General features: G+C 34.4%; 4 protein-coding genes and 1 long non-coding RNA gene across 5 annotated transcripts in view; 4 read left to right on the top strand and 1 right to left on the bottom strand.

Moving 5' to 3' along the window:
- Positions 1–26,816, top strand: part of LOC125669108 (uncharacterized) — a 48,587-nt gene extending 21,771 nt beyond the window's left edge. Inside the window, exons 10-13 of the mRNA XM_056161432.1 lie at positions 14,671–14,859; positions 17,297–17,482; positions 25,818–26,006; positions 26,791–26,816. Of these exons, the coding sequence (XP_056017407.1) occupies positions 14,671–14,859; positions 17,297–17,482; positions 25,818–26,006; positions 26,791–26,816 (590 nt within the window). The remainder of the gene's footprint in view (positions 1–14,670; positions 14,860–17,296; positions 17,483–25,817; positions 26,007–26,790) is intronic.
- On the top strand, positions 165–6,641 carry LOC130054274 (uncharacterized). Its single transcript, XM_056163500.1, has 6 exons — positions 165–927; positions 1,155–1,225; positions 1,522–1,965; positions 2,930–3,068; positions 5,970–6,091; positions 6,509–6,641. The coding sequence occupies exons 1-5, from the start codon at positions 462–464 to the stop codon at positions 6,071–6,073; spliced, it is 1,224 nt and encodes a 407-aa protein (XP_056019475.1). The 5' UTR covers positions 165–461; the 3' UTR covers positions 6,074–6,091; positions 6,509–6,641.
- Positions 6,528–7,818, top strand: LOC130046307 (uncharacterized). The gene is made up of 2 exons (XM_048913705.2): positions 6,528–6,708; positions 6,876–7,818. Exons 1-2 carry the CDS (start codon positions 6,528–6,530, stop codon positions 7,715–7,717), a joined length of 1,023 nt encoding a protein of 340 aa, XP_048769662.2. The 3' UTR covers positions 7,718–7,818.
- LOC130054273 (ATP-dependent DNA helicase RecQ-like) lies at positions 8,579–11,321 on the bottom strand. The gene is made up of 2 exons (XM_056163499.1): positions 10,809–11,321; positions 8,579–9,797 (listed from the first exon to the last, which is right to left on the bottom strand). The coding sequence occupies exons 1-2, from the start codon at positions 11,276–11,278 to the stop codon at positions 8,627–8,629; spliced, it is 1,641 nt and encodes a 546-aa protein (XP_056019474.1). The 5' UTR covers positions 11,279–11,321; the 3' UTR covers positions 8,579–8,626.
- LOC130054275 (uncharacterized) lies at positions 17,973–21,523 on the top strand. The gene is made up of 2 exons (XR_008802571.1): positions 17,973–18,414; positions 20,017–21,523. It is a non-coding gene; the product is annotated as an uncharacterized LOC130054275 (long non-coding RNA).

Here is a 26,816-nt window from a genome sequence, read left to right as displayed (position 1 = left end):
CAAGTGAGCTATTTTGATCACCGGTTGTCCGTCGTCTGTCTGTCAACTTTTCAGCTTTTCATCTTCTCCAGAACCACTGGGCCAATTTCAGTCAAACTTGGTACACATCATCCATGGGTGAAGCATCTTCGCTAGCCAAGGGTGACGATACACGGTGTTCCTCTTTCACCCTTGGCAGATATAGCCGCCGAAATGAAAACTTTGAAGAAGCCATCTGATTGGCTGCGCGACTTGGCTTTCGCACGGATTTTACTAATAGACGCTTTACACATAAATCAATTCTTATATAAAAATTATAAAAAGAAACTAATAAATTTGGTATGATTTAGTGTGAAATGATTATGATATGATTGATTATCGACGACCCACTTTTTAAATGAATATTTCAAGACATGCTGTTAGTTTTTTTCAAAATTTGCATCGATTCATTTTGCGTATTTTAGTTTCGAAAATTTCAACCAATGAAAATCCATGATAAATCAAACAAAATGGATGCGCCCACATGCAGAACGTGTCGGGCCATTCTTGACAAGAAATCAAGGAGAACAATTTTTTCCTCAACGTTTGAATTCACTCAACAGTTATGTGAAGTGTTGGGATCAATCCCATCTCCAAATGACGGCTCGTATGTGTGTAGTCAATGCTATTCAAAATTACGGAAGTTGTATAAAATTGACTATGACTTATTGCACAAGATGGAAGATTTGAGAAAGGAGAAAGGAGAAGTAATTAAATCGTTTCGTCAAAATCTGACGTTGGGTAATGTAAGTGCGACCGCTACCATGATCGAATTATCATTGAGAAACGAGGACACGCTGACACCAATAGAGAATGTAATCTCAGATGATTCCAACTTGGAGTCAAAGAGAAGTAGGCAGGGAGTTGGACTGTCACCAACTCCAAGGAAAATAAAGAAAAGTAAACCAGGTGAATATAATCATTTCACAATGATATGACAGCATGATAATGCACATTAATTTTGTCAATATACATTGTTATTTGTTTGTTTGTTATATAAACAATTTCAACATGTTGAAAGTAAATACAATATATTTTATATGTTCTTAGAATTTGGAATTATTCAGTTGGTTTGGAGTGGATGATGAAAATAATGAACATGCTTACCTGGATGATATTTTAATTTAATTTAACAGTTTCTGCAAAGACTCCAGATAAACCCAAGCGAAAGCCATGTATTAAACTTTTTACACCCAGTAAAATTAAGGTGAATGTGTAATTTTGTGTATGCCATTAATAAGTAGAAATAGACATGTATTAAATAAGTTTAATGATGTAAAGTTCAATGTAGTTTCAAACTTTGATAAATCTTTTGAGTATGGGTTATTAAGTGTTTCTGTTATTGAAATGCTGCACATTATTCAAAGATTCTGAGCATCTGATGCCTTTTAATGGAAATAATTGATGGTTCATTCTTGTTTGGTTATCATATGATTGATATACATGTGTAACAATTTGTATATCATATGGCTGTTTTAAAATTCAACTTGCATATATTTGTAGGTGTTGTTCAACACTGGAAAACAGATCAAATCTAGACTTGTGAAGGATGCTGAACTAAAACGAGTTGTCAAAGCCATATCAAATGGACAGCCTAAACGAAAGATAGCAATGATAGCATATAACTCTTTTCTGAAAGAGGAATTCATTAGCTGCGTTATCAGTGACATAAAAAAAGACATTACAAAGTTGGTATCCAAAAAGGCAAATTGCTGCTTAAGAAGTACAAAGTGTGACAACTTATCTAATTTCAAATTTGACAGATTACTTTTTGAGATACAGTTACATGCTCCCATATTATACAAAACTCTGTCGCATTCTCTCAAAGATTCCCACGTTGGAATAGCAGTAACCACAGCCATTATTACGAGAAACAAAAATATGCATATGTCTGCACTACATCACATTGTTGCTCAAATTTTGGATCACAGTGGGACAACAGATGAGGTAAAATTTCAAATTGAATCCCGTATGATCTGAATTTTTCAAAATAATTTACTTATATATCTGGAAAGGATAATTAGGAACTGGAATTTTCTTATAGATATTTAGAACTTGCAGCTAAATAATAGTGTTTTGTCTCTGTTCCTGTTTTGATATGTACTATATACTCCTTATCAAAACAAGCCTCTATTTCTAATTTTCTATTGTTAGTGTCACAGCAGGTGTGGCACGATAAAGATCCCTTCAAGTTCAATGGCCATAAGTGCTGAGCATAGGCATAAATTTTGCCGCCTTTCACCGGCAGTAGTGACGTCTCCCTATGAGTGAAATAATTCTCGAGAGGGACGTTAAACAATATTCAATCAATCTATTGTTTGTTCAGATGTCAACATTTCATTGAATGTACTCACTTTTAAAAGGGACGAGATCAAAAGTTCAATGTCCGACAAAAACTAAATTTACATAATTTTCTCTAAGCCCCCCCCCCCCCCCTAAAATCTAAATATGATGAATGTAGAAACTGAATGGAAAAAAAAAACATACAAGAGTATAAATACAGGTAACAGTCTGTATACCTTTTCTACTGGTTATTCACAAATGCAAGTGTTAATTGAAACTATTTAATGGTCATTGAAATGTAATATTATCATGTGTCAACAATTGTTGGTTTTTTTTCTTTCCACTATTAAAAGTGTAATCGCTATTGGATAACAGAAACTTACGGGAGTTTTTACCCTCCCTCCCCCTAGCTATTTGAATTTAGATTTTTATCAGACTTTGATCTTGCCCCTAATGACCATCAACTTCCACATGATTAGCATACATTTATATCAAGTAGAATGTTAAGATCACGGGTGCCATGCAGTGTTTGATATCATTATACATTTTAAAATTTCACATTCTGTGGTTCATGATAGTAGTAATTGTAATATTAAAGCAAATTTTATTGATCAGATTCTTATTACAGTGCATTTCCTTGTTCCAAAAAATGGGACTGAGTGTGTCCTCCTCAGCAGCAACTAAGAAGAAGGCAGATCTAGCAGAGTACCAGACTGAGCACATCAACTCGACAGTCATCAATGAAAAAAAGGCACTGGAAACTTTAGGTACTGATGATCTGAACACTTCAGATATAATCGGGGATAATTTTGACATTTCTAAAAGCCCATCAAACATGAGCAAAGAAAAACAGAGAAAAAGTCTGCATTGGTTCTTAATGATAGGTTTACAGAAGCGTATTACTGACAATGGTTTAAGTAATCAGTCCCCATCTGTATCCATCAGTGCTGTTAATAATGGTGTTTTTGTTCCAAGTCGTTCTGATTGTGAGTTTTTAGAGGAGAATTGTCTATTTCATATTATGAAAATAATTGTCAAGTATGTAGAATGTTTCAAAAAGTATGCTCCATACCTGCCAGATGTTATTCATCACCCTCATCTTGATGAAATGTCTAGAAAGTCTGATTTTGTGGTTCTGGATTTATTGGACAAAGGTGAGAATAAGAGCGAGGACATGATAACAATTCTGGAACACATCCATGCAAAATATATTGCACACACTCAGGAAGAAAACCCCAAGGTTATCAAGAAGAAGGTATTTGGGGGCGATGTGTTGACAAACGAACGAGCCTACAGTGCTCAGTTAGCAATGCTGAATGGCAGGTCCGAGTTTGATCAGCTGGCAGGTGTTATTCACAGACCAGAAGGGTTGCATCGTATGATGAATCTATGTTTGGTAATAGCTGAATAGTTATGTTTGTTGCTGTTCATGGAGTTATAGGTATTTTATTTCTGTTTCGTTGAGTTTCATGGTCTCTTAGGTCTCACAGTTTACCATGCCATATTTGTGTAATAAAAATTTGATCTAAATAACTCCATAAGCATTTATTTTATTGACCTTACACATGGAAGATTTGGTAGTCTGTGTCATCTTAGGGACCCCTCTGGTTTTTAACTGTTTTTAAGAAGAGAAATTCCACATCAATTTCTTGAGTTAAGATTTTTTTCTAGATATCTTGATTTTAGTTCCATTGGTCAAAACAAAGAAAGTGTACGTTTCTTTCATCAGAATAATTCAGGGTTGGCAAAAAAGTGGTCAATATGAGTATTGACAGGGCTGGTGATCAATACTGGTTAAAGCTGGTTAATACAGGTTGATTGAAAATTGTTTGGTCATTATAGCCTGTGTTATTGGTTTATATTATAAATGTTTAAGTGGCCATTATGGTAATTACTGTAATTCATAACATGCACTATCAGTTTATAATATAAGTGTTTTCTATTTCTGTTAAACTTTCTCAGTTTAACAAGAACTACCTGTTGTTTCTAATCTTCATTTTAGCTGTTAAATAAACATTTGAGGGGATAGGTTGGTTATATTTTCATAACATTAACATGCACACTGGTCATCTCTGGTCCCAGAGTATGCATTAACACATCTGTGAACTCTTGTTTCCTGTGGTCAGGTAAATTTCCTGCTCTGTGCATTGCAATACATTGTTTATCTACAGCACTGTCCCCAATTCATACTAAATCACTGTGTTTATTCAATGTCCAGTTACTTCTTATTCTTAAACACTGAATTTTAAGTTAACATCCCCACTCCCCAATTTTACTGTGATCAATGGTAGGCCACCTGTCAATCAAACTTTAACAATAGATCTCATGTGGAGTGACATCTGCACAGAGGGTGGTCTGTACATGTAGCTATTGCGATACATGTTGTTGGTGGTTTTTTTTTATAACAATAGCAGTCAATAATTACTGGTAGTCTTTATATCTTGAAGCCCAGTACCTGAGTTTTAATAGCATAACTGCTATTTTCTTGTAATTCAAAATTTTGAAAAAGACCATAATTGTATTTACCCCCTCTATATATACATGTATTATAAATTACACAATCAGAAATTAAACAATACCAGATTTGCATATTAATTTCTAAAATTTGTAACTTAATATTGAAATGATTTATATTATCTTTACAAGAAATTTGCAAAAGAATAGGAAAATGGAAAGTTAGAATCTGAAATGACCGATATTGACCACTTTGGGAGTATTGACAGGGACGGTTAAAACATGGGGTTCTAACCGCCCAACCCTGGAATAATTACGGTTTTAGCTCCTAGTATTCACAACTACTTAACAGTGGTGTGATTTTTTCCTCTTTAAAGTTGAAATCTTTTGATTGGCTCAATTTCCGAGAAAATAAAACACTCTGGGTTTGACCTAAAGTGACAGAAAATGATATTTTACCAGTAGGTTGAGGTGTTTTTCTTCATTTTTGACCAGTTTTCCTCCGATTTGTGAGGAATTCAGTCACAGCCCTGACTTAGTCTTGAGGATATGGAGTATTTCTTTATCTGTTATGTTTCAAAATGTTCAATTATTGAATGTTGCATTTTAGAGCATTTATTGAAAGGGGAATGGGATACTGTCTATCTATACAACTGAAAAATGTATGAACATACAAGCAACTTTCCATTTTTTTTAAATCACCCAAGATTAAATGGAAAGGAAGTATTTCACATAATGGAGATGTCCCAATCCCATATTAGGATCTTTTATTTGTTTATATGTTCAAATGTTGCAACTAACTTTTATTTTTTTCTTATCACTAACCTTTTCAAAAGTTGCCATGTAGTAAAACACAATTATAGCAAACATGCTTTGAATGAATTTACAATTATAATCATAAAGTAATCCCAATTTAAGTATCTTTGATTTGTTTATCTATGTTCAATGTTCTTACTAATTTTTATTCTCATCTGATCGCTAACCTTTTGAAAGGTGCCATATACAGTAAAAAGCAGTTATTTAAGGTTTATAAAACTTCATTATATGCTTTTTTCTACTTAAAACCATATATATATATAATAACTTGATCATTGTCTATAATTTATCCATACCTCTTGTAATGTTTATGCAAAAGTAAATTTGAGTAACCAATTCAATTAAAAATATTTCTGAACAATAATTGCATCATCTTACTCATTTTTGTAACATTTCAGCTCGTGTATCAGCAATTTTACAAGTTGACTTCTGCTGGGGAAGTAGGTACTTTAAGTCAGCTGCGAAATGTTGTTCACAGAATAGATGTCCATGGTGGCGATGAAGTCATTCAGAAGTACAGGTATCAATAACTTTGTATTAATTTCATGTACATCGACATGGAAATAAGTTAATAGCTAGAAGTGCATTACTTATTAGATGCTTTTCAACACACTAATACTTTAAATTTAAAAAAGACATAAAAACCATACAAACTGACCCTATCAGTAGCAATACCAACTATAATTTGATGAATAATAAACAATGTTTTTTTTTTTAAGTGTGTGCAAAAATATCATTATAATTATGCATGTTGAAATTAAAGAAGGGAAAAAATTTCACAAAGGACCACTCTGCTTGAAAAAAAATGCTAGTGTGTTTGGTGAGGTTTCTAGGAACACCAGGAAAAGTGGGTGGGTAGGTGTGCCTTGCCTGCTCACTAAGACATTTCTATTATTTTTTTTTTTATAGATTTACTGATTTTTTATTTTTGTATTAGAGCTCACTATGCATTTCTGATGGACTGCTTGGATGCCTTCACCGCAGGAGCATGCCTACATCTTCTGGACATGGAGAATTTGGATTCTGAACCGAACCGAAAACAAGAGATTTTTGAGACCCAATCTGCAGAAGACAAGATCAAGTTTATTCGTCAGATTGCCAAGGATATACTTGATAGATATGTAAACCTTAGTGATGGTAAGATATTACTTAGAAGATAAAGCAATCCTTGACCAGATTGATATGAAATACTGTTAGATAATTATGAGTATTTTAACATGTACATGTTGTAGTTAATTTTTATGTACTACATATTCTAAGCATTTAAAATCTTTTCACATGGGTTGTTTTCCATATTTCGGTAGATTGTGATCGATTGTCAGAGAAAGTTCAAGAACTAGATGTCAAAAGTCAACAAATCCGAGACATGTTTGACCATGAATTACAGAAATATATCTGTATCTCTTGTGGAAAGGAATATAAAAAAGTAGGTCATCTAAAGAGACACCTGAAAGAGAAACATTTGTGGGATTTTAGTGAGAATGATGCAGGAGAGGAGAAACCTGATCGGATTGGTCTATACAGAGCTTCATTGATGAAATGTTTGCTATTGCTGAAAGACACCAATGATGGATATTGTATGGGTGATGGTGACAGGATAATGGCCAATGCCAAGTTCCAAATGCTACTTTCAGGTGTAACTCATCACACAAAATATCAGATCTGGTTGTTTCGCTTCTTAGCCTATTACCATTGCATACTTAGTCCCAGAGATGCTTATGAATATAAGTGGAACTGTACAGCAAATATTTCTGGTGGCAACAGACACAACATACCAAACGACAATTTGGTCGAAATCATGGTCCACAGATTAAAAGAAAAAGTGCGCACACATGGAGCAAATGTTACTTATGAAAGTGCAAGAAAGGCAGCCCTATCACTTCAGATCCAAGATCAAATCAAGTGCAATATGATGCAAGAGGTCAAAATGAAGCCTAAAGGGACATCGCGGACTGAGACATCAAAAAAGGTCGATGTAGAATTGATGATTGATGAATTGATGAAAGCTGAAATATTTGACTATTTGCCTGGAAGGCAATTCAACGCCTTTTCTTCCTTTCAGGACTTATTCTCAAGGGTTAAAGTTGTAGACTTGCATAAATGGATTCAAAGTCAAAAAGAAGCATTATCATATGAGCTTGTATAGAAAGATTATGAAGGAGCAAAACCATTAAATTTGATGTACCAAGACATTTTTAATCAGAAACTGCTTTATATGTTGAAATCATACAGTAAATGTAAAAGATAATCTAATTAGATTGTGATTTATTTTTTAACAAAACAAAGCAGGGCTCTGGCACTAAAGATATTAAAAATATATAATTAGAACTAGGAAATTAAAGTAGCAATATTTTAAGGAAATTTGGATTCAACTTGGACAAGCATTCAGGACATGTTGGATTTTCTGAGTTTATTATCCATCAATTTGGAATTATTGACATGATCCTTTAGGAAAAAAGTGTGCAAAGCATTTTGAAGTGGGAACAAGCAATCCAAATTTTAAGAGCCCCGTAATGTTCATGATGCAGTAATTTTTGTTAAATCCTTGCCAATGTAGTACTGTAGAGTTGACGGGAAACTTTTTGCCTTGGTTTTATTTTCACCCTTTTTGACCTCTCAAAGAACAAATTTTAAAAAGGGGGGATTCTAAACTAGTACATATGTTTAATATGGAGAAATTTGATTTTGAATATATTTAAAACTGGCTGGAAATGTTAATTGTCAATGGGTGAAAATACGACAAGACTCAAATACCACAGTATGCATGAAATCAATTGACATTTCAGTGTAGACTGTTTTCCTCCTTAATAACCCTTTACATGACTTGATCACACCTCTGTAAACAATAACTGGGCAGATTAGCATACAAAAAGGAAACTACATTTTATATTTTAAAAGGCTTTCAGTGAATGGAATTTGTGCAGTATTATAGGAATGATTGTAGATTTCATGGATTTGTCCTTTGTCATGTAAAGGGTTAAAGGTGAAATATTAAATTCAACAATTATAAACCAAGTTCACAAGATTTATTTGATATGCATATTTATTTAATACATCAATCAGACTCTACTTCAGAGTCTTCGGCTAAATTATACATATCCAAATCACCAACAACATCGGAAATAATTTCACTAACGGCAGTAGCAGTATCCATTGACCAAATTGGATATTTTCTCATTACATCATCAGGTGTAAATATTGAATTACTGTTTGTTACTATCTTTTGAATAACTTCATTTGTCAGTCCATGTAGTACTTCAAATTTCACAATACAATCAGCAGTGGACATTTGTGATTTATAGAACAGTAGTTTATCATGAATTAGTTGTTTCTCTCTGTCATTAACAAATCTTGTCATTTCATCCTCAAGGTCTGATGATGAATTGTCTTCTTTTTTTATCCTTACACCTTCATGTGTTCGAGGACAAAGATCACTTTTACACTCGCATTTACTTTCACAGACATCACAGCAGTCGTGTAATGGTAATATTTTCTTGCTAGGTAATAGATAGGCTTCACAAAGGATTTCATGTCTACATTTACTGTCATCTTTAGCCAAACGTACCATCTCAATTTCCACTTTTTTAAGGTGATTATTATTTGTTTTATACAATATCAGTTCATCTGAGAACTGTCCATCACGTCCTACTCTCCCCATCTGCTGAACAAATGTATCCAATTTCCTAGGTAGTTTGTAATGGATAACATGGTGTACATTGTGGAAATTCACCCCCATGCCAGCCGCATTTGTACAGATCAGCACCCGAATATTACCATCTACGTTCATGTCCTTCGAAATGATTTCTTTCACTTTCTCATCTGTTTTACTATGAAACATTTCAAAATGTTGACAGTCATTGCCAAAATGTTTAACAAATGTTGTGTAGATCTTGGAAACATCTGCAATACTTTCACAAAAAATAATGTGTCGCTCAGCTTTTGCCTTTTGGGTCTTCAATATATCAATCAACCAATGGAATACTTTTTCTAAATTATCTGAATTTGGAATACACAATGATGTTAACTTAATATTTTCTCGATCTGGTGAATCTAATATAACTTCAGAGTTTGCACTAAAACATAACATTTTCATAATTTTCCTTCGTTGACTTGGCCCAGATGTTGCAGTAAGGGCAAGTAAAGATGCTTTGGGGCACAGTGATCTCAATTCTCCAATGTGAGCAAATGCCTCTCTGAAGGGCTCCTCTTCCTTGTCTCCCTCTCCCCTAAAACACAGAAAAAGAACAAGAACATTGAATTTACAAACAGACCTGGTTATGCATTTTTTAAAGTAATGAGGTATAATGGACCCATATATCAGTTAAAAGTAATTGCAATGATTCAGAATGTAATACATTACTTTCATTCAAATGCCAGTAATGACCATTACTTTTCAATAATGTTTTATTTCATATTAAATATGATTTTTTTTAAAATTTAAAATACATTCTTGAAATCACAGACTTTGTACTCTGTGTGTGAGTTTATTCAATGTTGATTGACAAATGCTCCTATTGATTTATTTATTGCAAATTTTTTGGAAATAAACTGTCAATAATAAAATTAATCATTTCACGGAAGCTAGGTAAACAGGGTAAAAGTGAATTTAAATAAGGAAATCAGATGCATGTAGTTCCAAACATAACCACAAGTATAAGTAAGTGTCAGCTGTACATTCCACATAGCTCTGATCATACTCATTAAAAATAAAGTATTTCTGGCAAAGTTTTTAGACCAGAACTGTCCTTTTCAAAAAATCTAATGAAATACAGCTGACATGTAAAATGATAACCTGTAATTATATACATGTATTTACTTTCAATCTGACTTTTAAAAAAAGTTGCCTGCAAATAAATTGTACTCTTGAAATTTCACTGTAATTTATGTTCATTGTAATGTGTTCTGTATTTACTAATTCATTTTTTAGCAAAATAGTTATGATTTAATTAATTACATTTCTAAATGAAAAATGGTGATACTTGTAATTGTAAATTTCATATGCATTACATTTCAAAGTAATTGCCCACTTGTCTATTTCCAAATGTAAACAACTTTCTATATGGATAATATTCACACATACTGTATTTAGGAGGGTGTGAACGATAATTTAAAATCACTAGAAATATATATAAAGTTCTTTCAATCCAAAAAAAATAGGGTGGGGGATATATTTTGATCAATTTCAGTATCATACATCATTAAGAAAAGGTCAATTAATTCTAGCTTAATAAACATACCATTGTGTAACCGTATGAGCTTCATCAACTGCTATTAACTGCAACTTAATCTGGTAGATGTCCGACTTCAATATAGTTCTCCACTTGCTGTTATTGAGGAAGACCTCGGGGCTTCCAAACACAAAATCATACAAGCCCTGTTCAAGTAAATCTGTATCTTGTAAGTCTTTTCCAATGTATGACGCCTTAAAGCCCAGATTTTGCAATTTTTCGCACTGCTCTTTCATAATACTAATCAGGGGGGCTATGATCAACACGCATTTTCCTGGGTGCAGGACTGGGAAGTATTCGTAGCTTAGCGATTTTCCACTACCGGTTTTGGTGCTCGTAAACACATCTTTTCCATTTTCTATAGCCGTTATAGTTTTGTATTGTTTTTCTGTTAGCGATTGGATTTTAAATCGATCACAAATGGCATTAGTTTGTTGATCTATGGAGGCAGCCATTCTTTCTGACGTCAGTTTTCGCATACTTATGTTACAGCGATTTTCATTGGAGGAAGAATTTATAGATTCAAGGGACGTAACTATTTTAGGACGTCAGATGGCGCTACTTAAAGTTTTCATTTCGGCAGCTATATCTGCCAAGGGTGAAAGAGGAACACCGTGTATCGTCACCCTTGGTTAGCGAAGATGTGGGTGAAGGGGATTCACGTTTGTTCAAATGAAAGGACACCTCTCCCTTCAACGGAGAGATAATCACAAAAATGCAAACATAGGGTGGGGTCATTTAAAAATCTTTTCAAGAACCACTGGGCCAGAAAAGTTAAAATTTATATGAAAGCTTCCTCATATATAATGCAGATTCAAGTTTGTTCAAATCATGGAACCCGGGGTAAGGTAGGGCCACAATAGGGGATCAAAGTTTTACATGCAATTATATAGAAAAAGTCTTTATCAATCTTATCAAGAACCACTGGGTCAGAGAAGTTGAAACTTACATGAAAGCTTCCTGGTATATAGAGCAGAATCAGGTTTATTCAAATAATGACGCCACGGGGTAGGATGGGGCCACAATAGGGGATAAAAAATCTTTTTCCCAGAACCAATTGCCCAGAAAAGCTGAAACTTGCATGAAAGTTTCCTGATATCTTGCAAATTCAAGTTTCTTCAAATCATAGCCACCGGGGGTAGAGTGGGGCAACAAAAAAAGGATCAAAGTTTTACATGCAAAGAAAGGAAAATCTTTTAAAATCTTCCTTTCTAGAACCACTGTACCAGAAAAGTTCAAACTTATATGAAAGCTTCCTGACATAGTGCAGATTCAAGTTTGTTTAAACCATGCCCTTCCCCTACCGGGGATAAAGTTAGGCCACTATAGGGGATAAAAGTTGTACATTCGAGAATATTTGGAAAATCCTCTCAAGAACCACTGGGCCGGAAAAGTTCACATTTACATGAAAGCCTCCTGACATAGAGTAGGTCCAAGTATGTGTAATTCATGGCCCCCGGGGATAAGGTGTGGCCACAATGGGGATCAAAGTGTTATATGCTGATGTATAGGGAAAATCTTTTTAAAAACTCTCTTGAACTATTTAAGCTAGGGCTTTCATATTTTGTACATGTACATACATATTTTACAACAAGAGGCCCACAGGCCTTATCGGTCACCTGAATACTAGTGAAAAAGTATCACTACTTCCATGGGCTATGAAATCTGGAAAAGAAAATCCTGTTCTGAATATCTAAGCTAAATTCTAATGTTCAGCAACAGTATAAAACAAGATGTGTTCTTAAAACTTCACTGCCTTCAAAAGTGCATACACTGATGAAAGGCTTTAAATAATAGGTGTATTAACATTAAAACATCTGCAAGTATGCATTTAGATTTTATACAGTATCAGCAAACTTACACATAAATACTATATACTAAGTTTGGCCCTACCCTGGGGTCAGAACCCTTACTCTGGGGATCATCAAATTTACAATTTTGGTAAAAGACTACCTGCTCTATCCATTTAGTTTCAATTTAGTATAAATAGCATTAAAGAAGATGTTATTCAAGTGTTTTACACATAAACACTATATAACAAGTTTGGCCCCGCCCTGGGGTCAGAACCCCTACCCCGGGGATCATGAAATTTACAATTTTGGTAGAGGCCTTCCTGCTGTACATCACCATGCATTTAGTTTTTCTTACACGTGTGGGGTTCTTGAGAAGAAGATTTTTGAAAATTGGTCAATTTTGGGCAGTTTTTACCCCGCCCATAAGGCCCCAGGGGTGTAGGAGTCCTGAAATTTACAATTTATGTTCCCCTTGTTCCAAATATGTTTCATACCAGATTTGAAAAGAATTGGAATGATAGTTATCAAGAAGTTAAAAATGTCTATTGTTTACACATTTGATAACTGACCATTTTGGCCGCACCCCGATACCAAAACGCCCACCCCTGGGACATCAAATGAACAATTTTGGTAAAGGACTACCTGCTCTTTTTAAATATCTATTTACTTTCAATTTAGTATCAATAGCACAAAAGAAGATGTTATTTAAGTGTTTTACACGTAAACACTATGTAACAAGTTTGGCCCCGCCATGGGGTCAGAACCCCTACCCCGGGGATCATGAAATTTACAATTTTGGTAGAGACCTTCCTGCTCTACATCACCATGCATTTAGTTTTTCTTACACGTGTGCAGATCTTGAGAAGAAGACTTTTGAAAATTGGTCAATTTTGGGCAGTTTTTGTCCCGCCCCTAAGGCCCCAGGGGTGCAGGAATCCTGAAATTTACAATTTATGTCCCCCTTGTCCCAATGATGCTTTAAACCAAATTTGAAAAGAATTGAAATGGTAGTTATCAAGAAGTTAAATATGTTCAATTGTTCACGGACGACGACGGACGAAAACCAATTGCTATAGGTCACCTGAGTTTACTCAGGTGACCCCAAAAGACATTTTATGTGATGTAATGGGATGTGATCTTGTGACCTAGACCTGGAAGTTTGACCTACTTTCAATCTTAAAAACTTACCTACTTAATATCTCCTGAACTTTCATATCGTGTATATATATTTCTTATGACAAGACTTTTCATTTGATATCATAATCTTTGACCCTGTAACCTTGAACTCCGAGTTTGACCTATTTTAAAGAAAACATGACCTACTATACATATATATATATATATATATATATATATATATATATATATATATATATATTCAGACCTATTGTAGGTGTGATTTTCATATTTTGTATATAGATTCTTTATGGCAAAATCCTGTTCACAATATATTTGATCTTTTGACCTACTTTTTACAATAATCCCTGACCTATTAAATATCTCCTGAACTATATAAGGTAGGACTTTCATATTCTATACGTAGGTTCCCTATGGCAAGACCTTGTGACCATAACCTGGAAGTCTGACCTACTTTTAATATAAATCTTACCTATTTAATATATCCTGACCTACTTAATATATCCTGAACCATGATCAATGACCTTGGACCTATCCAGAACAGCAAGATCATGTTGGTCATATTGGTGTTGAGGGATCTCTTTGCGATGTGAATTCATTTTCAGTTTTGTTTTTATCCTTTGGGGCTAGGTTGGGGCCATAATATGGGGTCAAACGTTTTCACGGGAATATCTATTGATAAAAATTATTTTAAAATCACAACAGCTGAACAATGGCAAAACATACATGTAGGTGACTCATGAGAGCGATGTGGAAAACGAAATATCTAGCTAAACAGAAATATCCGAAATCTCAGTTTAAGATCAATGGAACACGTTTTAATTAATAATTATGCTTGCAAAACATTATGCGTATTTCTGGTTATAAATAATGCCAAAACCAAAATAGTACATTGCAGTTAAAGCTATATAATTGTGTTAAACAATGTTATATTTCTCTAGCTGCCTGCGGAGAAGGAATGCAACTTGACAACGACACGATGGAGTGCGTACCATGTCCGGTGGGATACTATAAAAACGTGCAAGCGAGTGACACCAGCCTTGCAGTCATCGACAGGTTCTGGTGTAAACAGTGTCCGGATAACAAAACAACAGTTGATGTAGGAACGGTAGCACCAGAAAAATGTATCGGTAAATGCTTCTTTACAAAACACAAATGTTTGATGATCATGGTTAAAATAATGATCAATCTTAAAAAGTGACAAAGTTGTTGTTTATATTGAAGTAAACATAATGAAGGAGACATATTACCAAAACACCGGTACATAGAATCACCGAAATTACCGAGGAAGGGATAAAAATTACCCCAGTTTATGTTCCTATATACATGTATATCTGCCATCTAGTCACTCATCAAATTTCAAGATTGGTGACGATTTGAAGGATCTCTGGTCATGAAACCGACTGTTGTGAAGCAGTAATACGAGATGCGTTTACGTTATTTAAGAAATAATGTACTGTACGCGTTTTCATTGATGTTGCACGATAACCTTCGAGGTCGAGAAATGTTGTTTAGAAATATAAAAGCCGAGCCTTTTATATATCGGACAACATTTCAAGACCGAGGAGGGTTTTCTGCAGGTAGGGGCGGAAGTGAGTATACATTTGTAGTGAATTTTTCTATATATCATATCAAATATTTCTTTACTATGGGCAATCATGTTTAAGAGTTCATTGCATATTATGTGCTTTATGAAGATAGATAGATAGAAAGTAGTCTAAGAGTGTATGTATGATTGTTCATTGAACCTCTGCTATATATTTCGAATACAGTGTGTATCTTTTATCACACCCCAAACAAAATTGTTGAAATATAATTGGTCAGATCTTTGTCACATGACGCCGTGAAAAAAAACCTATCATGCGAGAAAAATCCATATTGAGCGAGTGATTTATTGTTGGGTTCGACTTGCAGCTGTGACAAAAGTGGCGAAGCGATAAGTTGTATGATATAGACCCCCACATATACAGTTAGAGGTCTTCGACGTGATAAATTTGTTACACAGTTAGTTAGTTAGTGACCTGAGAGGAAAAAATACATGGTGTGAAAAGAAAACCCGCATTGGGTGAGGCGATCCCCGATACGGGTTTTCTTTTCACACCATGTATTTTTCCCTATCAGGTCACTAACTGTGTAACTAATAGTAGGATCCTCTTAATTTTTAGTCAAATGCCTGTATCCCATTTCCATTGTAACTGCATGGAAATTTTTAATCGTCATCAAAAGCAAGCCTAGATGGTCAAGCAGTCTAGCACGCTGGTCGCACGGGGACAATAGGTTTCGATCATGTACTCATTTGCATAATTTTGAGTTATAAATATGAGAAGTTAACGATGAAGAATATGACACTATCGCGTTTGTCATAAAGCTGGGTTGTTAGTTTGCCGTTAACATCTATGCTCAATAAAATATCCAAGTACAAAGCAGATGTGGAAGACTGTGGTGTCTGATTTCGTGACTTCCCATAAATATGTAGCAATATCAAAATTATTACCTGCATATGGTGTTTATGTCTCTCAATACGCAAGAGCTTTGTTCTGCTTATGATCAGTTTTTAATCGAAGCAGGCTACTGACAAAAGTTGATGTAATAGGGTTTCAATAGTCTCGTTTAAAGTCAGCATTTCACAAATTCTATGGTTGTTATATTGTTAAAGTGTACCAATACAACCTGTCATTGGGTCAAATGCTGTATGTCGTATTTCATACCAATTGTCAGGCCTTTTTTACACAATGATTTTTACTGCGGATTATTCCGTTTATCTGATCAAGATATAGGCCTCACGACGGGTGTGACCTGTCGACAGGGGATTTTTAATCCTCCTAGGCACCTGATCTCACCCCTGGATTGTCCAGGGGCCCGTGTTTGCCCAACTCTTAATTTTGTATTCCTTATGGGAGTTACGAGATTGATCAGTGTTCGTTTATCTTCACCTTTTCATCTAAAAGTTTTTGATTAAATTCCACCTCATTACAATAAAACAAAACCAACAAGTCAGCCCATGGGAATTCCAACATATGATAATCAAACGAAACTAGGAAGAATAGTTTTAGCACACCAAAACTGATGTTTTCCCTTCCATACTTTTTCAAAACATTTTAGGGATCATCTTTAAAGTGGATAAAAGTTCAGACTTACGGTACATAACATTCGCCTATATACATATGAGCTTCTAACAAGGAGCAGTGTTGTGAACATATGATAGTAAATTAAACTTGACAACATACCAAATAATAAAGGCCTATGTCAAAAGGCAAAAAATTATGGTGCGGACAAAACAAAGATGCTCCAAAAACTTCTATTATTCGACCTTTACATAAAAGGTCAAATGTCAGCAAAAATGGCACATGATACACCGTCTTATCATGGTATACCCACATACTAAAGGCCTATGTTAAAAGACAAAAAGGTATGGTCTGGACAAATCCCTGTACCATCAACTTGTTTGTCAGTAGCTTACCTCGATTTAAAAACTGACTATACTCAGAACAAGCTCTTGCATATCGAATCAGTTGAGATATATAAACACCATATGCAGGTGATAATGTTATCATTTCCTTTTCCAAGAACATTGTGTAGAGGGGATGGAGTTAACCAGTTCCGGAACTTGTGAAGCCTGTGACATTGGGTTCTACAAAAATATTTCTAGTGCCGATAATTTGGCTCCCATTGAGAAACATTGGAACTGTTCGGAATGTGACAACAATAAAACCACGTTTTACGAAGGAACAGTGCAAGCAGCAGATTGTATCAGTAAGTTACAGAAATAAATTCCATAATTAACATTCATTTATACTGTATGGATAAAATCCAAGAGTTCCCCGTGACGATGCAGGAAGTTTGGCATCTGGACATTGAATACAGCACATACATGTGTACTAAGTGACAGGTATTCTAGAATTTTATTTCATCATACGGTAAAAATATGTCTTTAAAAAGCAGGGTTTCTCTTACGTATCATGAATATTTGTTTATGTTTGAAACATTATTTGAAATCAATTCTTTAAAGGGACTAGTTCATGTTGGGTTTTTTTAAGTGTTAAACATTAAGAATATAATTCATTTAATGTTGGACCTTCTAATGGAAGGATAAGAGCAATATTTTAACCTTACCGGTAACTCAACAAGACTCGAGCCTTATTTATGATTAGATACAAACTAATGACATGTTTATTTGGTAATTTAAAGCATCCTAATTTTACAGACACAAAAACTTGTAAATGGCACATTTTATCTAAAGGACTAAGACCATGTTTATCAAAATTCGGCCTAACGTCCAAAGTGAATAATTTTTTGTTAGAAATATTCTCTAACATGTTCTTTTCCTATAATGTACTGGTTTTTATATGTAGAGTTCGTGAAAGAACACTATTTTTAGGTTTACATTACTAGTATAAATCCTATAATTTGCTCTACTTTTTAAGATTGCGTCATACAACGTCGCTATATATTATTAGAAGTGGTAACGTATTGTAAAACATAATTATGCAATGAGCGGTTTAATATATAATAAGATCTTGAAAAAGAAATTTTCTTTCAAAATACGCAATAAGGTTATTTTACTTATAGCCCGAATGGCACACCATATTTTTCAATCCTTCATTCGGCAATTTTCACACGCCGCGCCGTTAGCCTGTTTGTACTGTTCGTGGACGTTGCAGAGGATGTACTCATCGCATTTCAACGTAAGTTTTAGAAATATGAATATACTTCACCTCTACTCGTTAAACTGTATAACCAAATAGGTGTACCAATTGCTCTTAAAAATAATAAACAAGTCGCATGGAACGAATAGTATGGTGCGCCTGTGGTGTGTTGACAAACACGTAATATTCACGCATTGGGCTGTTGGAAATCCCACAACAAATCTGTTAACTGTTGTCAACATATATTTATTGTTTATCTATTATAATTATATATTGTTAAGATTTAAAATTGTATGTATATCAGCTAATCAGAAAAATCAGCTGTTTCACGATCATGCCATTTTCAATTCCAAGTGCATGACCTTCTCGGGTCTATTTGAATTTTCTTACATGATGTTTGACTCACTTCACACTTTGAACTTTCCATGTATCATTGTATGGTCTAAAAAGTATTTGTATAGTTTAAAGAAACATATAATTGTATATAGATGTATATTTCCATAATGGTATATGTCTCTGGGGTAACATGTAGGCCTGTGGGGGGTTATAGGTTGAATAATTTTCGAATGATTTGGTATTCTACTATGTTTAAACTTAACTTAGTGATTATTTAGTAATCAAATAAAAGTTATATGATGAATCAATACATTTCTTCAATTTACTGTAAACAAAAACTGTTTCTGTGGTTTGGAATCTGTCTGGTATTAGTGCATAATAAATAACTTCATATTAAGTCAATAAATATATTCTTGTTGTAGTGATGACATTTGCAAAATCTGTGAGAATAGAAAAAAATGTGTTAGGGTCAACAGAAATTTTTAATTAGGGTAGGTCGGGAAAGTGGAAACCAATTAACATATATATATTTTTTGGCCTTACGTGGAAACATGGATTAGAAAAGTCGGAATGATTTTTACATTCAATAATTTTTAAATACTTAAAAGCACCATTAAGCCAGGAAAATCATAAGAACAGTTTGGTTTTATAATTTAAATATGCCTTATTTCAAGATAAATTGTAAACATGTCAAACTTAATTTCAACAATTACACTTACAACTTACATGCCTGCATTGGGATTAGATATAGAATCACTCAGAGAATGTTGAATTTCATGGGTACTACCATGATTTAAGCATATATTTTTTTGTTAGCTTATCTCCTTTATATTATTGAATATTAAATTTTTCCATACATCTACCACAAGAAAGAGCATGAAAGATAAAAATATTTTGTGAATTTGCTGATAATTGTGAAGTAAGATACATGTAATATATCAACATTAACTACAACAAAAATTATTAGATGGGGAATCAAATTCAAATGAAATGTTTGTGTATATAATTATTTATGCAGAAATGTACATGTAGCTAAACTGTCCTCTATTGTTTAGTTGGAGACATGTCAATCTCCCACCGAATACATAAATGTAATTTTTCTGAATTCTGTATCAATGAAAATACATGAGGGCATGAAAGTACAACTTTTATATGAATATTATAATACAGGGGTTCGTGTTTGCCCAACTATCTATTTTGTATTGCTTGTAGGTGTTATGAGATTGATCACTGTTTGTTATCTTCACCTTTCATTTATGATATAGTTTTGATAATGATATAATACTGGAGTAATTTGAATTTCAGGATGATATAATATGTACAGCAAAAATTGATGGCAAGGGTGACATGAATCAGATTGACAAGAATCCATATTCCTACTCCTCAATAATGCTATCATCACTGCCATCAAATTCATCAATGATAGTGGCATCAGTGACACATGCGGATAAGTGTTGGACATCACTGAAGGAATAGCTTCCTTGTTGTGCCTGCCAATAGCAAGGCACCAGATTATACAGCAGTTATGTGGAAACAGATTCCCACAATAGGGGGACCAGATTGACACCTACATTGTACAGTATCAGGCAGTTATATCAGAACTGGAAAAACTGGATCCAAACAAGACTATATTGCTTGGAAGAAACATGTCGACTCTGAAGTTTAACCCTTATTAACCCATGGCACTTCTATGTCATTTGAAATATACCTGTGGAAGTTTTTAAAGTGTTTTTTTTTGGGGGGGGGTTATGGGGGGGGTTATTATTTGGAAGAATTCATATTTGATGATTCAAATGAAAATCTGCATGTTGAATTATGAATGTCATAATGTACTTTTTGAATGATCAAAAGTGTAGAGTCAAAAGTTATCAAATTGTCAAAAACATTGGTCAGGTCTGAATTCATCATCTTGGACACCTTGCATTTGGAAGTATGATCTCAATGAAGAAATGCTGAAAATCTTGCAAAAGAGGAAATGACAAGTTGGGGTCCAAGGCACTTGCATATATGCATGAGAAGGTGTTCTATCCAGGCTTGAGGTCAATTACATAGCAATGTAACGCCTTACATTACCTAGAAAATTTCACATTACCATTACTCCTATTTTGAAATATAATGTATTACATTACTTGAGAGTGAATTTACATTACACATTTACATAACATACTGTCAGATATTAAAGAAATGGCAGAAAAATTATTTCTGTATTATGATTTTTAATTATACATTAACATAAGTACACAAAATATTCAGCAATGTTAGGAAACATCTATTAAGTTATTCATTGCATTTGATTGTCATCAATGTTTCAAATGCTTCAGTCAATCACTAATAAAATGAATTATTCTAAATCTTCGAAATATCATCAAATATTTGAAGTAGTGTAAATGTAATGAAAAATAATGTGCAGTACAGTATGCATTACATTACCATTACTTGTTATGCAAAAATGGTCCATTACACCCCCATTACATTGAAACTGGTTGTCATTTAATTACCATTACCCCAGGCCTGGTTCTGTTGAGAGGTATTGAAATTCTCTGTAGAGACTTTGTCTCAGGAAGTGGCCGAGATTGGTGGTGACAATTTTGTTGGATGTGAATTTACTGACACACATGTCTACACTTGCTACACAATATAGCATGTGGTGGTTTCAACAAGAAAGTTCTTACTCTGCAGGAAATGACGAATAGCTAATGGATTCACATTTTTTCTGACTTTTCTTCTGTACATTAGATGCATTGTAAAAACTTTCCTTTCCATTATCTTTTGCTGGTTCATTCTTTGAAATAAAATCAAGTCCGAAAATAAAGTATTTTGGTTTGGGTTTTTTCAATGAATTTTAAAAAATGTAATCTGTAATCCTTGCATATTTTCTTGGTGTTCTTTGATTACATAGCCCTATTGATTTTTATTTGTATTCAGGTATAATTTCATCTTCAGTGTCTTGAAAGAAATTAATTTTTCAATAACGCCAAGAAAAATGTAGTTAACAGTATGATTTAAAAAAAAAAAAAAATATTGACACGGGTAGGAATTGAACCCGGATCTCCCGATCGAAGGACGGGCTCTCTACCACTAAGCCACGACATCTATGACGTCACACGCTTAAAAATCCTTCATATATTTACTTGCCCTAGTTAACGTTATACTTTCGATATATCGGCAATAGTTTTAGTTATATCAATGCATGTTCTATAAATTCTTTTCATTTTGATCTTAGTAATTCTGTTGGTGCCATCTAAATAAAAACTTTCTATAACATTGAAGGTCCGATTTGTCGGACAGCAGATTCGTTTGTTTACGCATCAAAATTCTATAGCTTTTAGAATTCCTGCAAAAACCACATAGGGGTGTATTCTGCATGGAAATGATGTAGACTCCACATAAGTATGTTGTTTTAATTTTTCAAAGCAACATAATTAATAAAATACCCACAACTCTCACAAAAATAAATAATTCCGGATTGCTCTCGATTTAATTCAAAGTTGATATTCATCAACAGCACACCTTTCGATCCAAAAAATCGTTCGTGCAAAATTTATTTGTATTGATAGATTTTTATAGACTACAGTCAGTTTCTGGATCGAAGGTCGTGTTTTATATGAATTATATGACTAAATTTGAAAAAAGTGGAGATTTCTGCAGAAAACCAAACCGATACCGGTTTTGTCTTGTATAGAATTCCACAAGCTGACGTTTTGGCGGGGAAATCTTGGCACGTCGCGATGGTATAAAGATTATATTATCAAATGATAACAATTTTATTTCAATTCATTCTGCTTTATTTTTTAACACACCACAGGGCCGATAAAGCTAAACATGGTCTTAGTCCTTTAGTTCACCTAAGCTGAAATCTCAAGTGAGCTATTTTGATCACCGGTTGTCCGTCGTCTGTCTGTCAACTTTTCAGCTTTTCATCTTCTCCAGAACCACTGGGCCAATTTCAGTCAAACTTGGTACACATCATCCATGGGTGAAGGGGATTCACGTTTGTTCAAATGAAAGGACACGTCTCCCTTCAACGGGGAGATAATCACAAAAATGCAAACATAGGGTGGGGTCATTTAAAAATCTTTTCAAGAACCACTGGGCCAGAAAAGTTAAAATTTATATGAAAGCTTCCTCATATATAATGCAGATTCAAGTTTGTTCAAATCATGGAACCCGGGGTAAGGTAGGGCCACAATAGGGGATCAAAGTTTTACATGCAATTATATAGAAAAAGTCTTTATCAATCTTATCAAGAACCACTGGGTCAGAGAAGTTGAAACTTACATGAAAGCTTCCTGGTATATAGAGCAGAATCAGGTTTATTCAAATAATGACGCCACGGGGTAGGATGGGGGCCACAATAGGGGATAAAAAATCTTCTTCCCAGAACCAATTGCCCAGAAAAGCTGAAACTTGTATGAAAGTTTCCTGATATCTTGCAAATTCAAGTTTCTTCAAATCATAGCCACCGGGGGTAGAGTGGGGCAACAAAAAAAGGATCAAAGTTTTACATGCAAAGAAAGGAAAATCTTTTAAAATCTTCCTTTCTAGAACCACTGTACCAGAAAAGTTCAAACTTATATGAAAGCTTCCTGACATAGTGCAGATTCAAGTTTGTTTAAACCATGCCCTTCCCCTACCGGGGATAAAGTTAGGCCACTATAGGGGATAAAAGTTGTACATTCGAGAATATTTGGAAAATCCTCTCAAGAACCACTGGGCCGGAAAAGTTCACATTTACATGAAAGCCTCCTGACATAGAGTAGGTCCAAGTATGTGTAATTCATGGCCCCCGGGGATAAGGTGTGGCCACAATGGAGATCAAAGTGTTATATGCTGATGTATAGGGAAAATCTTTTTAAAAACTCTCTTGAACTATTTAAGCTAGGGCTTTCATATTTTGTACATGTACATACATATTTTACAACAAGAGGCCCACAGGCCTTATCGGTCACCTGAATACTAGTGAAAAAGTATCACTACTTCCATGGGCTATGAAATCTGGAAAAGAAAATCCTGTTCTGAATATCTAAGCTAAATTCTAATGTTCAGCAACAGTATAAAACAAGATGTGTTCTTAAAACTTCACTGCCTTCAAAAGTGCATACACTGATGAAAGGCTTTAAATAATAGGTGTATTAACATTAAAACATCTGCAAGTATGCATTTAGATTTTATACAGTATCAGCAAACTTACACATAAATACTATATACTAAGTTTGGCCCTACCCTGGGGTCAGAACCCTTACTCTGGGGATCATCAAATTTACAATTTTGGTAAAAGACTACCTGCTCTATCCATTTAGTTTCAATTTAGTATAAATAGCATTAAAGAAGATGTTATTCAAGTGTTTTACACATAAACACTATATAACAAGTTTGGCCCCGCCCTGGGGTCAGAACCCCTACCCCGGGGATCATGAAATTTACAATTTTGGTAGAGGCCTTCCTGCTGTACATCACCATGCATTTAGTTTTTCTTACACGTGTGGGGTTCTTGAGAAGAAGATTTTTGAAAATTGGTCAATTTTGGGCAGTTTTTACCCCGCCCATAAGGCCCCAGGGGTGTAGGAGTCCTGAAATTTACAATTTATGTTCCCCTTGTTCCAAATATGTTTCATACCAGATTTGAAAAGAATTGGAATGATAGTTATCAAGAAGTTAAAAATGTCTATTGTTTACACATTTGATAACTGACCATTTTGGCCGCACCCCGATACCAAAACGCCCACCCCTGGGACATCAAATGAACAATTTTGGTAAAGGACTACCTGCTCTTTTTAAATATCTATTTACTTTCAATTTAGTATCAATAGCACAAAAGAAGATGTTATTTAAGTGTTTTACACGTAAACACTATGTAACAAGTTTGGCCCCGCCATGGGGTCAGAACCCCTACCCCGGGGATCATGAAATTTACAATTTTGGTAGAGGCCTTCCTGCTCTACATCACCATGCATTTAGTTTTTCTTACACGTGTGCAGATCTTGAGAAGAAGACTTTTGAAAATTGGTCAATTTTGGGCAGTTTTTGTCCCGCCCCTAAGGCCCCAGGGGTGCAGGAATCCTGAAATTTACAATTTATGTCCCCCTTGTCCCAATGATGCTTTAAACCAAATTTGAAAAGAATTGAAATGGTAGTTATCAAGACGTTACTCAGTTGACCCCAAAAGACATTTTATGTGATGTAATGGGATGTGATCTTGTGACCTAGACCTGGAAGTTTGACCTACTTTCAATCTTAAAAACTTACCTACTTAATATCTCCTGAACTTTCAGATCGTGTATATATATTTCTTATGACAAGACTTTTCATTTGATATCATAATCTTTGACCCTGTAACCTTGAACTCCGAGTTTGACCTATTTTAAAGAAAACATGACCTACTATACATACATATATATATATATATTCAGACCTATTGTAGGTGTGATTTTCATATTTTGTATATAGATTCTTTATAGCAAAATCCTGTTCACAATATATTTGATCTTTTGACCTACTTTTTACAATAATCCCTGACCTATTAAATATCTCCTGAACTATATAAGGTAGGACTTTCATATTCTATACGTAGGTTCCCTATGGCAAGACCTTGTGACCATAACCTGGAAGTCTGACCTACTTTTAATATAAATCTTACCTATTTAATATATCCTGACCTACTTAATATATCCTGAACCATGATCAATGACCTTGGACCTATCCAGAACAGCAAGATCATGTTGGTCATATTGGTGTTGAGGGATCTCTTTGCGATGTGAATTCATTTTCAGTTTTGTTTTTATCCTTTGGGGCTAGGTTGGGGCCATAATATGGGGTCAAACGTTTTCACGGGAATATCTATTGATAAAAATTATTTTAAAATCACAACAGCTGAACAATGGCAAAACATACATGTAGGTGACTCATGAGAGCGATGTGGAAAACGAAATATCTAGCTAAACAGAAATATCCGAAATCTCAGTTTAAGATCAATGGAACACGTTTTAATTAATAATTATGCTTGCAAAACATTATGCGTATTTCTGGTTATAAATAATGCCAAAACCAAAATAGTACATTGCAGTTAAAGCTATATAATTGTGTTAAACAATGTTATATTTCTCTAGCTGCCTGCGGAGAAGGAATGCAACTTGACAACGACATGATGGAGTGCGCACCATGTCCGGTGGGATACTATAAAAACGTGCAAGCGAGTGACACCAGCCTTGCAGTCATCGACAGGTTCTGGTGTAAACAGTGTCCGGATAACAAAACAACAGTTGATGTAGGAACGGTAGCACCAGAAAAATGTATCGGTAAATGCTTCTTTACAAAACACAAATGTTTGATGATCATGGTTAAAATAATGATCAATCTTAAAAAGTGACAAAGTTGTTGTTTATATTGAAGTAAACATAATGAAGGAGACATATTACCAAAACACCGGTACATAGAATCACCGAAATTACCGAGGAAGGGATAAAAATTACCCCAGTTTATGTTGCTATATACATGTATATCTGCCATCTAGTCACTCATCAAATTTCAAAATTGGTGACGATTTGAAGGATCTCTGGTCATGAAACCGACTGTTGTGAAGCAGTAATACGAGATGCGTTTACGTTATTTAAGAAATAATGTACTGTACGCGTTTTCATTGATGTTGCACGATAACCTTCGAGGTCGAGAAATGTTGTTTAGAAATATAAAAGCCGAGCCTTTTATATATCGGACAACATTTCAAGACCGAGGAGGGTTTTCTGCAGGTAGGGGCGGAAGTGAGTATACATTTGTAGTGGATTTTTCTGTATATCATATCAAATATTTCTTTACTATGGGCAATCATGTTTAAGAGTTCATTGCATATTATGTGCTTTATGAAGATAGATAGATAGAAAGTAGTCTAAGAGTGTATGTATGATTGTTCATTGAACCTCTGCTATATATTTCGAATACAGTGTGTATCTTTTATCACACCCCAAACAAAATTGTTGAAATATAATTGGTCAGATCTTTGTCACATGACGCCGTGAAAAAAAACCTATCATGCGAGAAAAATCCATATTGAGCGAGTGATTTATTGTTGGGTTCGACTTGCAGCTGTGACAAAAGTGGCGAAGCGATAA

This window comes from Ostrea edulis, chromosome 4 (assembly GCF_947568905.1).
Source record: "Ostrea edulis chromosome 4, xbOstEdul1.1, whole genome shotgun sequence".
Classification (NCBI taxonomy): Eukaryota; Metazoa; Mollusca; class Bivalvia; order Ostreida; family Ostreidae; genus Ostrea; species Ostrea edulis.
Note: the sequence above shows the minus strand (reverse complement) of the source record. Positions and strands in the feature narration are given on the sequence as shown.

What these genes read in the sequence shown, in the direction of transcription:
- LOC130054274 (XM_056163500.1), top strand. Translation starts at nt 462, where the DNA reads ATGAAAATCCATGATAAATCAAACAAAATGGATGCGCCCACATGCAGA. An exon ending in TTACACCCAGTAAAATTAAG is followed by an intron (nt 1,226 to 1,521) that starts GTGAATGTGTAA and finishes ATATATTTGTAG; the next exon opens with GTGTTGTTCAACACTGGAAA. An exon ending in ACAGTGGGACAACAGATGAG is followed by an intron (nt 1,966 to 2,929) that starts GTAAAATTTCAA and finishes TTCTTATTACAG; the next exon opens with TGCATTTCCTTGTTCCAAAA.
- LOC130046307 (XM_048913705.2), top strand. Translation starts at nt 6,528, where the DNA reads ATGGACTGCTTGGATGCCTTCACCGCAGGAGCATGCCTACATCTTCTG. An exon ending in ATATGTAAACCTTAGTGATG is followed by an intron (nt 6,709 to 6,875) that starts GTAAGATATTAC and finishes ATATTTCGGTAG; the next exon opens with ATTGTGATCGATTGTCAGAG.
- LOC130054273 (XM_056163499.1), bottom strand. Translation starts at nt 11,278, where the DNA reads ATGCGAAAACTGACGTCAGAAAGAATGGCTGCCTCCATAGATCAACAA. An exon ending in GCTCATACGGTTACACAATG is followed by an intron (nt 9,798 to 10,808) that starts GTATGTTTATTA and finishes TCTGTGTTTTAG; the next exon opens with GGGAGAGGGAGACAAGGAAG.